Here is a 14,902-nt window from a genome sequence, read left to right as displayed (position 1 = left end):
AATAATAAACAAAGTGGAAACCCGGATCACTTGTAATTTCGGATTTGGATGGGGAGAGTTCAATATTACTTCTGTAGTGGCTGCTCGTAATATTCCAATATAAGCTTGTATTAAATTGTGGGTTCAATTCAATTAGTAAAAAAGCTAATTGGGCGAGCCCATATCCAAAACCTTCCATAGATCCCTGTCTGGGCCCAAAAGGAACTTAATATAAATAGGAGAATAAAGGAGACAGAAATCATTATTATTATTACTCATAATTTTCGGCCCCTTCTACCTAGAGGAGTTCGAATTTCTCTCCTAATTGGAGAAGAATTTCTTCTGTCTTCTTTATTCGAGTCCTAGTATTTTAATGAGATCAGCCCACCCTGATATCGAGATACAGTTCGGGAACCAGAGAGAAGATCTGTGGTCTAGTATTGAAGATCATCACGTGGAGATGGCGCGAGCAATCGTCGATTCTTTGGAGAATCAAATCGGTAACTCTAAACCGTAGTATTCATGTTTTAGGATTTACTTTCTATGAGCATGAATTATTTGCGTTATAGCATGCAATTATCTGTGTAACATGTGAATTGATTAATCGCATAATCGGTCAAATAGATCCTCGTTTGATTTATTTATTTTGTACAAGTCTTCCGCTGTGCAAGGGGCTCCAAACCCGATCACGTTTTTTATATTAACCCTTAGTTCCATGGACTGCTGGTAATATTTTTAAAGTCCAGGGACCATTTATAAGATAACCCCATAGTCCATGGTGCATTTTTGTAGTTCACTCTTAAATATAAGGTGAGTAAGATGAGTTAGTGTGAGGTTTATTAACAAAAATAAATGAAACACTTAATTGTAGATAGGTGAGAAATACTTAATTGTAGATAGGTGAGAAATGAAACCTGAGACAATTTACTATGTACTGCGTGAGTAGAATATTTCATCAATTCTTCACTACACAAATGATTTAATTATTAATTTTTTTTTTGAATATTATTATTATTATTATTATTATTATTATTATTATTAAAAAATGTAGTTAGGTTAAACGCACCAGTATCACACGTTCATTATATTTTAACTATTCATAGACATTGCATCACTTTGAACTAATTTTTTTTTACTTTATCCATCATTTAAGAGACAATACCTGCAACCATTGTCCATCTCTCACCTTAACCATTCTGAGGTCTCACTATTTCATTTTTTTATGATTTTCTTTCTTCTCAACTAATTTAATTTAAATTAAAAATATTATCTAAAATAAAAAATGATATAATTGAAATTACATGACAAAAATTCTAAAATTACAATTTTTTATAAGCGATAAAATATATAATCCTAAAAAAAAATTCAAAAATCACATTATAAATTTCTAAAAATTAATACAAGATTCATTAATGATAATATATATACATGCAAATTAATTTTAATTAAATAAAAAATATAAGCACGCCCAGTTAAAATGAAAAGCATAAAAAAAATATAACAAGATAAGAAAAATATAATAAAAATTAAAATTAAAAAAAGGATGTCGGATTTGGAGATTGAACCCACAAACTTACAAGATTCATCAAAATATATTTGCCACTAGACTTAAGTTTTGATTTTATGCTGGAATCAAAGATACTATTAAAGTTATAAAACTCCCGTGTGTGAAACCAATTATTCCATCCGTCCAATAATAAGAGTCATATTTTACCATTTTGGTACGTTCTGTAATAAGAGTCACATTATATTTGTGTCATAAAAGATAAGTAGGTATCACATTCCACTAATTCATTTTACTCAGATTTTATTATAAAACCAATATAAAAAAGTGGGTCTCATATTCCATTAACTTTTCCAATCCATTATTATTTATATTAATTAAAATCTGTGCCCATAATAAGAGTGACTCTTGTTGTGAGACGAAGAAGGGTATCAATTATCCTTAAATATTTGAAATTAATGAAACTATTTAACTATTTCTATTTCTATTTCCTCCTCAAAAGAAATCTTCACTGCATAGTCAACGTAAGCAATCCGGACCTCCTTAATCACCACCGTCGATCTCGATACTTGATCAACGAACAAATGCACGGCCACGTCAGCAATCCGAGCACTCCCGAAATGAAATCAGAACGGTCCATTAGAAAAACAGATACAACGGTGACGATCATACGGTATCCCGCCTTAATTTCAAATAAATACTCCCTCTTAACCCTTGTAATTTCATCCCAAACTCAAATCTCCATTTTCACATTGAAAATAGAAATGGCTCGCACTAAGCAAACTGCGCGCAAATCCACAGGAGGCAAGGCTCCGCGTAAGCAGCTGGCCACCAAAGCTGCCAGGAAATCTGCTCCGGCCACCGGCGGAGTGAAGAAGCCCCACCGCTTCCGTCCTGGTACCGTCGCTCTCCGTGAGATCCGCAAGTATCAGAAATCCACAGAGCTTTTGATCAGAAAGCTTCCTTTCCAGAGACTTGTTCGTGAGATAGCTCAGGATTTCAAGACCGATCTGAGATTTCAGAGTTCCGCTGTGGCTGCGCTTCAAGAGGCAGCAGAGGCTTACCTCGTTGGATTGTTTGAGGATACCAATCTCTGTGCTATTCATGCCAAGAGAGTCACGATTATGCCCAAGGACATCCAGCTTGCGAGGAGAATTAGGGGTGAGAGGGCCTAATTGTCTGGGAAATAGATTAGTAATGCATAGTATTTTTGTTTTTCTGATTTTTCATTTTAATGAGAATGGTGCAATCATTTTTAAGTTCAGGTAAATTTGAAACTGTATCCTATGCTTGTGTTCATCCATTTCAATTTTATTTAAATTGGAAAATACAGTACATTTCATCAGGTGAAACTGCGACTACTGTGGTTGCATAAGATTAAAACAAAAGAAAGCTTTGCCGCAAATTACTGAAATACGGTAATTCGCCACTCGAATCATACGTATTTATATGCTTTAAGATCTGTTCTGGTTTCAATTTTTGTGGGAATTTACTTTTATTCGAAAGAATTTTTGTAGGGGAATGTTTAACATTTACAAACTTTGAAGCGGATAACGAATTTTTAGCCGTATCTTGAGTGGTCCAATGCAATGCTTGGCCAATATAAATCCAGCAACATTCTCTGCTCATCCATTTTTTAGGTCGAAACTAATTTAACCTCGCAATATTTCTCTCTTGTAAAATAAATATTAATTTGATTAATGAGAAACTACAGTAAACAACGTGTTATATTGGATTGGAGTGGCCCCACCTAATTTTGCTATATCTGGAACCTTTAAGTTTATAGTACTATAGAATAATGCAGAGGTGATGTGTAACAAATATTAACAGGGTTCATAATCCTAATATGGCGGTTAGTATCCATTATTTGGGCGGTGTAATAACCAGTTAGACATTGTGCAGTCTGCTTCCCAAATCCAAACGCCGAAAAATCACTTCTGAATTTGGTCATATCGGCTAGTAATTGGCCTCTCCAACGTTCGACATGATGTTTGCCATTAACTTTTCTTGCTCGCCGTCGCCGGCCACTATTTCTCGCCCCCGGTTAGCCCTCTTTGCTCCTTAAATTTAAAGATTTTTTTTATGGTTTTATATAAGATAGAAGTTCAATTCTGGGGTTTTAATTCATGTTTTTATGTGGGATTTAGTCGATTTCCATTTTTTTGCCATGTTTGTGAGATTTCGAGGTTGAGGGGTACCCTTTTTGTTTAGATTAAAAAACATGGGGTATTTTTACGCTCAGGAACGATTTTTTTTTTCCAGAGCCTTTTAAATGTTTGTTTGAAAGTACTGTAAATATTTTTTTGAGTGATTAGGATATTCATACCTCCAAAAGACTCACTGTTGTATGAGATTTGTTTGTATTTTGCAATGATGTTTGTAACGTGCTCAAAGTGATATATTCAATTCACAAGCCTCCTGCTTTGTAGAGCATTTGGACTTTTTGATGGGCTCCATTGTGGACATATGCTCTGCTCTAATGGACTGGAGTCCCTCAAGCAGATGAGCAAGGATGGTGGTTTGAATAGTAAATCAGCATCAACACTATTCTCTGGGGAAGCCAACCATCTTCCTCGTTTTGCTAGTTCAAGTGTAGCATGCAACGCTCTTATCAATGGTATATCAGGTGGAGTTCATGTACAGCCTGATGCCATAGCACTGGGAGCACTTTCTGCTGATACTGCTCCAACTACCAGTACATTCCCTGTTGAGAGTGATGAGTTTGATTTGGACCTACCGTCAGAAGGCTTCTCATCAATTCCTGAAGCAATTGAAGACATCCGTAAAGGAAAGGTTGTTCTTCATGTTGATGTCGTGATGTTTATGATATCTAAAGCTTTCACTTAATCATTGTTTTCACCAACTCGCAGATGGTTGTCGTTGTAGATGATGAGGATAGGGAGAATGAAGGCGATTTAATAATGGCTGCATCAAAAGTTACTCCAGAGGCCATGACTTTCTTTGTGAAGCATGGAACTGGAATAGTTTGTGTGAGCATGAAATCAGAAGATTTGGATAGGTTGCAGCTCCCTCTCATGGTGAACCAAAGAGAAAACGAGGAGAAACTCTGCACTGCATTTACTATTTCTGTTGTAAGTTGTTTCTCTGCAATCAAACTATCCAATACATTCTTCTGTCTCCTATGATTGTTCTTTTTTTTTTTGTCTAATTCTTGGTGCCCGTCTCTTTTAATAGTGCTATATAATCTTTAGGATAAATTTGTTTTTGTAACTAAAGGAACGATCAAGGATTATTTTTATCCAAGCATGTATTGATGGCATTGTTGTAGGACGCAAAACATGGTACAAGTACAGGCGTTTCAGCACGTGACAGGGCAATAACTATAAAGGCTCTGGCATCAAATGATTCGAAACCTGAGGACTTCAACCGTCCAGGACACATATTTCCATTGAAGTACAGGGAGGGTGGTGTTTTGAAAAGGGCCGGGCATACAGAAGCTGCTGTAGATCTTGCCATGCTAGCTGGATCAGAACCTGCTGGTGTTTTATGTGAGATTGTTGATGATGATGGTTCTATGGCTAGATTGCCAAAGCTTCTACAGTTTGCCCAGAAAGAAAACTTAAAGATTGTTTCTATCGCTGATCTGATAAGGTAGATAGCCAAAGCTTCATTGTTTCCCATTCATTTGGATTTTTCTTTGGTTGCTTGGCAAAAGCATCTGCTTAATTTGGCTTATAGTAGACCCCCTTCTTATTTGGCTTATAGTAACTTCTCTAGGAGAGGTTAATCTGTAGAGTTTAATCTTAAATATGGCTTTGGACAGTGGAGGTTTCTTAGCATTTGCTTAAACAAGCATTGATTTGCAGATATAGAAGAAAGAGGAATAGATTAGTGGAACATGCATCTGCTGCTCGTATACCAACAATGTGGGGACCCTTCACTGCCTATTGTTATAGGTCAATTTTGGATGGGATTGAACATATTGCTATGGTTAAGGTATGCATACGCCTCTTTATGACTCGAGGTGATTTTCAGAAAATAAAAAATTACAGACTGCTCGTGGTTGTGGACTTTACAGGGTGAGATTGGGGATGGACTAGATATTCTAGTGAGAGTACACTCGGAATGTCTGACTGGAGACATATTTGGATCCGCCAGATGTGACTGCGGAAAACAATTGGAGTTTGCAATGCAACAGATTGAAGCTGCTGGAAGGGGCGTTCTGGTTTACCTTCGCGGTCATGAGGGGAGGGGCATTGGGTTGGGCCACAAGCTTCGAGCTTACAGTTTGCAAGACGAGGGACATGACACTATTGAGGCAAACGAGGAGCTGGGTTTGCCTATTGACTCAAGGGAGTATGGGATTGGTGCTCAGGTATTGATCAAGATAGCTAAGTACTCAGGCTGTTCCCCATTGATGCTATTATTCAACAGTCATTTCTGTGTTATGACTTTTTGTGCTGTAAATCTGTCTATGGATTTTAATTGACATGGTTGTATTATGAAGACTGCTGTTTAATCGGTTTGCAGATACTGAGAGATCTTGGAGTTCGAACTATGAAGCTGATGACAAACAATCCAGCCAACTACAGTGGGCTCAAAGGATATGGTTTGGCCGTTGCTGGCAGAGTTCCCCTTGTAGCTAAAAACAACCTGGACGTTGGCCAGACGGCCACTGGTGACAGTCCGGTCGAACCGGACGCATGATTCAACACTAGAGTAGTGAGCAGAGTTGCATCGTTAACATAGAAGGTGGAAGAGCAAAACTGTTGACCCCATCACATTTATTTGTCACCTGCTGTTTAACCATCGCAATTGGTGATTAATTACATTCAAGTGTTATTAATCAAATTCTCCATGGTTTTGTTTTCATGCTAGTAGTAGTGTATATATGACCCTTACATGCATAACATTCAACTCTAGGTGCTGCACACCAAATATTATGAATATCAAAATCTCTATAATAACAAAGGATTGCCCTAGTTAGTTAGTTATATTTTTGGTCATCTTTTACTATGTATTTTTGGAATGAAATGATCGGTATAAATGATATGCTCCATCCGGCTGATAATAGGAATCTCATCTTGCAATCATGCTATGTTTGTCCATTCTGTCGATAGAAGTTTTACTATATTTTTATTATAAATGGTAAGTAGATTATATATTACTCTCTCCGTTCCATAGTAATAGAGTCATTTTTGCCAATTTTGGTACGTTCCATAGTAATAGAGTCATTTCATTTTTTAGTAAAAGTCAACACATATTTCTACACCTACGTACTTTACTCTCTCTTACTTTTTTCTCTCTTCATATCTCTACATTTTTCATTATTCTCCCTTTACTTAACCCACCTAACACAATTTTTCTTAATCTCCGCGCCGAAAAGAAACGCATCCATTACTATAAAACGGAGGGAGTACTAATTCATCACACACATTTTATTAACTTTTTCAACTCAATTTTTTTTAACATATTTCTTATAATTTCCTAATAGTGGATGGATGATGTATTACTCCATATTTAAGGTAGTGTTATATAAACAACCAAATCCTAATGCATAACCAAATAATTAAGGTTATTTTTAAATCAATTTAGTTCATTACATATAATGATATTTTTAGATTTTTTTGTTCGTAAAATGATCTTAAAATGACCTCCGTGATTTTAATCTCATTTTTTCTTATTTAATCTCTAGTCATTGAGATAATAACCCTTCATTAGTGTGCTAACTACAACTAAATCTCATATGTCAGATCTTTAGATATGCGGCCAAGATCAATCCATCGTGCAATGTCAACTCAAACAATGTCAACCAAGGATATTATTGGAAACTGAATTTTATTAGTCACGCCTAACTTTTAAATTTCATATAACTATCTCGATTTAAATTATTTTTACAAAAAAAATATCCAATTAAAGTTTTATCAAATGCTATCATCCAAACAGAGTTGTGATCAATGTAGAACTAATTTTACAGATCGAACTATAGACCAAATTAGGGTAATTAGATCTAGTCTTTTGATAAGATTCGCTGATGTATAAATTATTTGCTCTTCATTACAACCTCATTTTACTTCATTGTACTAGGTTTATTACTTCATTCCGGTACATAATATGAAACTACAATATGTTTTTACTTACTTCAAGTAGGTTTTGAAATGATTCAACACATGCTTCATTCGAATTTATCGAACTGAGTTTTTACTATATTCACTTTTAAAAATACAATTCATTCCATTAGATTTATTACTTCATTATTCAAAAACGTTATTACTTAATTGGACAAGGTTTTTACTTCATTCTAGTAGTACTTCAAATGCTTCTACACAAACTTCATTCAAATAGTTTATTACATCATTCCATGTGCTTATTTCACCATTCAATTAGGCTATTATTCCATTTGTTGTCAGCGTCGTGGCGGCGGTGATAGGCATTGCAGAGAAAAAAAGGTACGTGATGGTGAAACCGTCAATATGTATTAGAATGAAGTAATATATTCTGGAATGAATTTAAATCCTCCTAATATGTTATGACTTATTTGCCCTGTAAATAAGCTCATGATGAAGGCGTAATTATTTATATATTTACTTATCTCATCCATAAAAAATTAGATCTAAAAACTCTAATTTGGTCTAGTTTTACGGTTCTATAATAAGAAATGGATTTGCATATAACGGGACTCCATCCAAACGTATACAATTGAAATCCCTTTAAAATCCTTATAAATTACCTTTATTTTGATATGTTTTGCATAATATCCATATATTTATTATTTGAAAAATAAATTGAGTAATAGGAGTATTTTATTTCAAAAATCAGTTATATGTGAATTTAATGCCACAGATATAAATAGTTTTCCATGACGGCTAGTATTGTAATGGGTAGCCGAAAATTAGATCAATAATTGGGCCAATTAGTCCCATGTGACAGTCTATGTCGATTTCCTAATTTGCCAAACAAAACCATTTCTACGTGACGTGTTTGATTTTTGGTTCATCGTTTCATGCATGTATCAGTTTGGTACTTTAGAATTAATCTCTACCGACGGAGTATTATTCAGTAATTTCAAGAACACTATTATTATGGGAATACTTCTAGTTATATTTCTCATCAGATCCACTAGTAGTACATTTATAATTTTGACACATATACTTTGTTCATCTCATTCAAAAAGACATATATGCAAAAAGTATTTAAATACTTCCTCCATCTCAGTTTAGGAGTAAGAATTAGTTATGGCATGGATTTTAGGAAATTGGTAGAGTGTGTAATAAATGAAGTGAGTTGATGGAAAAGTGAGATGGTTTGACTTTTTGATTTTTCATTTTTTTGAGTTTATTTTTATGTAGATAATGACATTTGGATGTAATTTTGATGAATAATAGGGTAAAATTTTATATTCAAATATGGAAGATTCTAAATGTGACTTCTAAACTGAGACAGACTTTTATGGCACAATGTGACTCTTAAACTGAGACGGAGGGAGTATTAATCACTTGGCAATGACACTATTCACATTTATTATCTTTTTCTTTATCATTAATTATTCATGCGATATTGGCAGTTAATATAATGGAACTTTCAAAAAGTTGGATTATTTTCCATGAGCTTTAAAATTGATAAATAATATCACGAACTTTACCTGATTTTGTTATTTCCCACCGGCAAAAATGTTATGGCAAGTAATATCATGATACAGATTTTTTCTCGACAACAACTTCGAGAGCTTCAAGCTTTTCAATATTTGAGGATAGTTTTTCTTGAAATACACCCTCCAAAATTGTTTTTCAATCCATTAATATAGCTAGAATTTTTTCGTTGGTGAAAAATAAGAAACTCAGGTAAAGTTCGTGATATTATTTGCCAATTTTTAGGGATGTCAATGGAGCCCGCAACCCGTGGGCTGGCCCGAATAGCCCGCTAAATTTATAGGGTCAGGGTCGAAAATTTCTAGCCCAATAAAAATAAAACCCGATAAGCCCGCACCCGATTAACCCGCAACCCGTTAGGACCAGACCCGAAAACCCGATGGGCTGGCCCGATAACCCGGTAAAATTTATATTTTTCAATTTTTTTACTCCTAATTCGACACTTCGTTGACTAATTTTATGACATAGATAACTAAAAAAAGATAACTTTCAATTTTATGGTAAATATATAAATTATATATTGAATTTTTATTAATATAATAATTGTTAAATAAATTAATCTCACTAAAAGAATATTTAAATTTTTAACATGAACTAAAATTTCACGAAATATCACAAATATTAGTATTTTATGATTGAGTTTAAGCACATATATCAAATTTATCATAATTAAATATTTTATATTTTATAAATATAACTAATTTTCATCATGATTTATTGGATTGTCCGAGCCTTAACCTTATCGGTAGCAACCCGATTAACCCGTCGAGCTAGCCCGAAACCCGAGCTTTTAGGATTAGGGCCGAACTTTTACAACCCAAAAGAAATCACAACCCGACAAGCCCGCACCCGATTGACCCGCAACCCGAGTAGGGTTGGACCGAAACCCGAGGGGCCGGCCCTATTGACATCCCTACCAATTTTAAAGTTCATGGGAAAAATTCAACGTTTTAAAATTCCATGATATTAGGAGCTAATATCGCTTTACTATTTCAATTTTCAAATACTCCATCCGTTCCACAATAAAAGTTTGTTTTGCCATTTCGGCACGTCCCACAAGTCCCACAAGAAGAGTTTAGATTATTTTTTATAGAGTAAAGGTCCTTTTTGGTCCTTAACATATAAAGATTTTTTGATTTTGGTCCATAACATTATCTTTTGAATTATTTGGTCCTTCACAAATAAAAACGGGTTACATTTGGTCCGAATTGGTTGGAAATGGTTAACTTTAATAGTCAACGAAAATTAATCGAATTTTGACCGGATTAAGTTAATAATTAAGTTAAGAATAAGTTAAAAATTACACTGCCTGCCGGAACTAGTCCCCTCTCCTCCGCCGCCGGAGCCGGTCCCCTCTCTTCCACCGCCAGAGCCGGTGCTGCCGCCGCCGCTGGTATTACTAGTTCTGCTGCTTGATCCCATAAATTTCTTCTTCCACCAATCCCTCTCACCACCGCCCTTCCACCCCCGGCTTCGACGAAACTCTCCCACTGCCACCACCACCACCACCAACAACAACAGTTTTCTTCCTTCTCTTAGACAAACGCAAACGGAAACGCCATATTCAAAAAGAACCCCTTATACAACAGTTATCCTCGAAGCTCAATCGCCGCTCAATTTTTCTGCTCTCTTCCTTCTTCAATCCCGTCGCCGCTCCTCCTCGATCCGAACCGCCTTCGATTTGATTCTCCGCTCTGTGATGATGCTCGACTATATCCTTGAGCGAGAGCTCGTACGACGATTCCGGCATGTGCCTCACCATCTCCATGAGCTCCGACCGCCCTCTCGCGATCGCCTGAGCTCGCGAATCCGGCGAGAGAAGGGGGAGCGACGGACTAGGGCTCCTGTTCCTCCACAGAGGCGGCGAGATCGCACCGGAATCGTCGGTTTCCACTTTCCATGGCACGAATCGGCGCGAGTTGCACCTCGGAGTAGCGATTCCTGCGGCTATGATAAAGTTGCGGTTAGGATTTTGATGGGATTTTGGGATTTTGAGATGGTGGCGGAGGCGAGGAGACCAACTTCGGCGGAGAGTACCGGCTCCGGCGGCGGAGGGGAGAGGACCGGTTCCGGTAGTGTAATTTTTAACTTAATATTAACTTAATTCTTAACTTAATTATTAACTTAATCCGGTCAAAATTCGATTAATTTTCGTTGACTGTTAATGTGACCCATTTTTATTTGTGAGAGACCGAATAATTCAAAAGATAATGTTTTGGACCAAAATAAAAAAATCTCCATATGTAAAGGACGACCTTTAGTCTTTTTTATACATCCATATTACTCTCATTTATAGTAAAAACACCCTTATTTGGATTAATCTCTGCCGACAAGTGGTTGCTTATAAAGTTTTGTAACTAATGTTATTAACGCAAGCATCTCATGCTTCAGTCTATATATAGCCTAAATGCAAGAGCACTTATATTCACTCGCAGCAAATTCCAATCCCAACAAAAACAAGTGGAGTAAATATTTAAGGCAAAAAATGGGTGGTTTTGGAGAAGTTAAGGTAGTCTGTTTGGTGGTGATTGCAGTGGTGGCGGTGGCGGCCACAGCTCCTCATGCCGAAGCCGCCATCTCATGCGGGCAGGTAATGAGCAGTGTGTCCCCCTGCCTGCCCTACCTCCGAGGAAGCGGAGTGGTGGCGGCGCCTTGCTGCGACGGCGTGAGAAACTTGAACAAGGCGGCGGCCACGACGGCTGACCGGCAGGCCGTCTGCGGCTGCGTAAAATCTCTTGCGCCAAGCATCGGGGCGAAGACAGATTTGATTAATAGCCTCCCTGCAAAATGTGGCGTCGCCCTTCCCTACCGCTACTCCCCATCCATGGACTGCTCCAAGTAAATACAACTCTCCCTCTCTAATACTTTTATTTTTTATTTCAATTTTGTGATTTGTATTTTTATGTCGCTGCAGGATTCAGTGATGGAACTTCTGCAACGGAAACGTTACACCTATATATACGATAAGAATAAGATGCAAATGGGGTTGTAATAATTTGTGGTTGTATCAATCTTAGGACCTCCATCTGGAGTCCGATTAGTATTGTACTAATACTTTGTGAAATAGTAACATTTAATAAAGCGAACTTGTCATTTCTTAATCAAGCAAAAAAGTTTTGGATTCATACCGATATCGAATCCGATTATGGTAAAATATACTCCCTCCATCTACGAAACAAAGGGTCATTTTAATTTGTTACAAATTTGAAGAAATTCTTTGTTTTTTTTAAAGAAAAGTAAATGAAAATAGTTAATGGAATGTAGAAAAAGTTAGTAATAATTTTTTTTTGAATATGAGCAGAAAAAATTAGTGAAATATACCAAAAGTAAATAAATAAAATTTTAAATTGAGGATGTCTCAAAATGGCAAAATAGATTTTCAAATCTTGGACGGATGTAGTATATCACTACTGGAAGGAAGAGAAAGTTTCACTCAATTGCAATTCATAATCGCAATGATCCTGCAACTTTTCTTTTTTGTGGCCATTCTAAACTTAGAGCCCCTATTAAAGGCAATCTCCCTTAACGGGTATGGTTTTCCGATGAGGCAGCTAGATCGGGGGCATGGTTAATTCTATGCATCTCTCAAATGAACAGTGCAGGCATGGTTAATTACTAGGGCTCACCAGAATAAACCCTTAATTGAGCCTATTTCTTGGCATATCATACATTTGTTTGTAGAGATATACACCTAATTAAAAAAAGGAAAATATAACTGTCATCACACGTCTCAGCCGTCCACTTAACTTATCTCACACGGAGGAGATTTCCATCCAACGGTCTCTATGAATTTGAAAACAAAGAATCCCCTATAAATATCACACGTCCCAAACCCTAAAACTCAGTTCCTTGATCGCATCTCTCTCTAACTACCGTTGAGAAGTTGTAATGGCAGTTTCTAGAATAATTGCACTCCTCATGGTGGCCTGCATCCTAGCGTCCGCGGCGGCCCGCTCTCCAACTGCCGCACCGTCACCGTCGCCGACTCACGCTCCTAAGAAGGTCACCCCTCCGCCTCCCGCAGTCGTCAAAGCACCTCCTCCACCGCGCCACGCAGAAGTCTCACCATCTCCGTCCGTTGCCTTGCCGCCGTCGCCGAGTTTGGCTCCACAGCCGTCTCAAAATGGCGCCGCCGTTAGCAGATTAGGGTTCGCAGCCGCAGCCACCGGTTTCTTAGCCGTTGCTATTATGGCATAGGTGTTTTAATCTTCTTAATTATTTATAGTTCACTCTTTTAAATTTTCGTTATCAGTTACTAATTGACAGTGTCTATTCCGATTTAATTTTTGGATGGATGAGAATATTATGATTTATATTCACATTTAACATTTTCATTGTTACATGTTGTCTCTCTACACTGACTAATTAAGTTCGAAATTCAGTTTGATTAGTCTATTTTTCTTGCGTTAGGCATACAACTCAGATTATAAAACAAACGAATTGATGTCATGAATAGGCCACCTTTTTTCTGATTATTTTCAGCATTTTCTTCGTGATATTTTCGTTGTTGTACGAGACGGGGAAAATTAATGAAGTCATTTCCCTTTTTTAGTAAAAGTCAACACATTTTTCCACACCTGCTTTACTCTCTCTTACTTTTTTCTCTCTTTATCTCTCTACCTTTTTAATTTCAACTTTATTTTCCCTTTATTAACTCACCTAACACAATTTTTTTTAATTTTTTTTAATTTCCGTGCCGAAAAGAAATACCTCCATTTTTCATTGGGAGTACTATTATTGATGGTTTTAAAAGGGAGTATTTTGCATATCCAAGCCGTGAGTTGTCAGTTGATGATTTATAAAGATTTCTTGGTATATTTAAACTGTGAGTTTATGATTGTAAAAGATTCTAGTTGATTAATTTTAAAGATATTTGGCCGTATGCAAACCCAAATCCTCCTATTAAAAAAATACTATGGTTTATAAGAATACTGTACTTATTTTACTGTGATTATTTCATTTATATTCATTAATTTGTGTATATATTGTTCAACATGATCTCAAACAATATGAAGTATGAAGAAAATAAAGAAGTATACATCATATACTAGTTTGCAATGTTTAATAAATCTCTAATTTATTACTCCTGCATACTCGCATGACTTTATATCTTTCATTCAGATTATGTATATATTTTAGTTAAGAGTGAATATCTTTTTTGTCCATGGATTGATATCAAATCAATAACTTTAAAAATAGCATTAGAGATCCTTCAACATTGATTTATTATCTTCTAATATATATTTTCACCTTCTCGACATTTTTTCTGTCAAAATACCCTCATGCCCTTAGACAGCAGTTCAGTCAAGTAGTACTTTTGTACGTGTGAGTAGGCCAAGCAAGAGGTTGAGAGGTTAATAATGCCTGAGGAGGTCTTAGGTTCGAGTCCTCCATGACACGACCTTTAAATTTATGTTTATTTAACCAAAAAAAAAAGTCAAGTAATACTTTTTTAATTTTTTGAACATAATTTCAAAATAAGTATGCAGACAATTTATAAATATCACATCAAGTATACAAAAGAAGTTTATGTGTATTGTGTTGAGCTAACAAAGGCTAAGGCTATGGTGAAGGCTAAGCAAGATCAAGACAATTTATTGGATGAGTTCTACACAGTGAAGCCAATTTCACTAATCCAAAAACTAATAAAATAGAAATGTGACTACAATATAATGAGATTGATTATTTGGCTTGCATTGTGCATATTGTTGTTATAGATATATGTATAGAAATAATAAGTTAATAAAGCAAATATTTGTACAATTATGATTAGAAGGAGTTGGACTAAGCATGCACAAACCGAATCGAA

At 36.1% G+C, this 14,902-nt stretch overlaps 3 protein-coding genes and 1 pseudogene across 4 annotated transcripts; 3 read left to right on the top strand and 1 right to left on the bottom strand.

Moving 5' to 3' along the window:
- The first annotated feature begins 2,212 nt into the window (after nt 1-2,212).
- LOC125217713 (histone H3.2) lies at nt 2,213-2,742 on the top strand. The gene has a single exon (XM_048119234.2). It carries the CDS (start codon nt 2,248-2,250, stop codon nt 2,656-2,658), a length of 411 nt encoding a protein of 136 aa, XP_047975191.1. The 5' UTR covers nt 2,213-2,247; the 3' UTR covers nt 2,659-2,742.
- Nucleotides 2,504-6,316, top strand: LOC125217712 (bifunctional riboflavin biosynthesis protein RIBA 1, chloroplastic-like). 2 transcript variants are annotated; one of them, XM_089058544.1, is made up of 8 exons: nt 2,504-2,644; nt 3,386-3,526; nt 3,913-4,276; nt 4,354-4,575; nt 4,773-5,095; nt 5,311-5,440; nt 5,523-5,819; nt 5,975-6,316. In XM_089058544.1, the coding sequence occupies exons 2-8, from the start codon at nt 3,468-3,470 to the stop codon at nt 6,149-6,151; spliced, it is 1,572 nt and encodes a 523-aa protein (XP_088914670.1). In that variant the 5' UTR covers nt 2,504-2,644; nt 3,386-3,467; the 3' UTR covers nt 6,152-6,316. The 2 variants fall into 2 exon arrangements, with proteins under 2 accessions (XP_088914670.1, XP_047975190.1); XM_048119233.2 differs by lacking the exon at nt 2,504-2,644 and having other exon boundaries at nt 3,178-3,526.
- A 4,070-nt stretch (nt 6,317-10,386) lies between these two features.
- On the bottom strand, nt 10,387-11,383 carry LOC148933256 (uncharacterized; annotated as a pseudogene).
- Nucleotides 11,384-11,526: 143 nt separating this feature from the next.
- Nucleotides 11,527-12,174, top strand: LOC125217714 (non-specific lipid-transfer protein 1-like). The gene is made up of 2 exons (XM_048119235.2): nt 11,527-11,931; nt 12,008-12,174. The coding sequence occupies exons 1-2, from the start codon at nt 11,579-11,581 to the stop codon at nt 12,015-12,017; spliced, it is 363 nt and encodes a 120-aa protein (XP_047975192.1). The 5' UTR covers nt 11,527-11,578; the 3' UTR covers nt 12,018-12,174.
- Nucleotides 12,175-14,902: the final 2,728 nt, after the last annotated feature.

Source organism: Salvia hispanica, chromosome 1 (assembly GCF_029641045.1).
Source record: "Salvia hispanica isolate PSC_SH4W2 chromosome 1, Shi_PSC_v1, whole genome shotgun sequence".
In the NCBI taxonomy this organism is placed as follows: domain Eukaryota; kingdom Viridiplantae; phylum Streptophyta; class Magnoliopsida; order Lamiales; family Lamiaceae; genus Salvia; species Salvia hispanica.
This window is presented reverse-complemented; position numbering and strand designations above follow the sequence as displayed.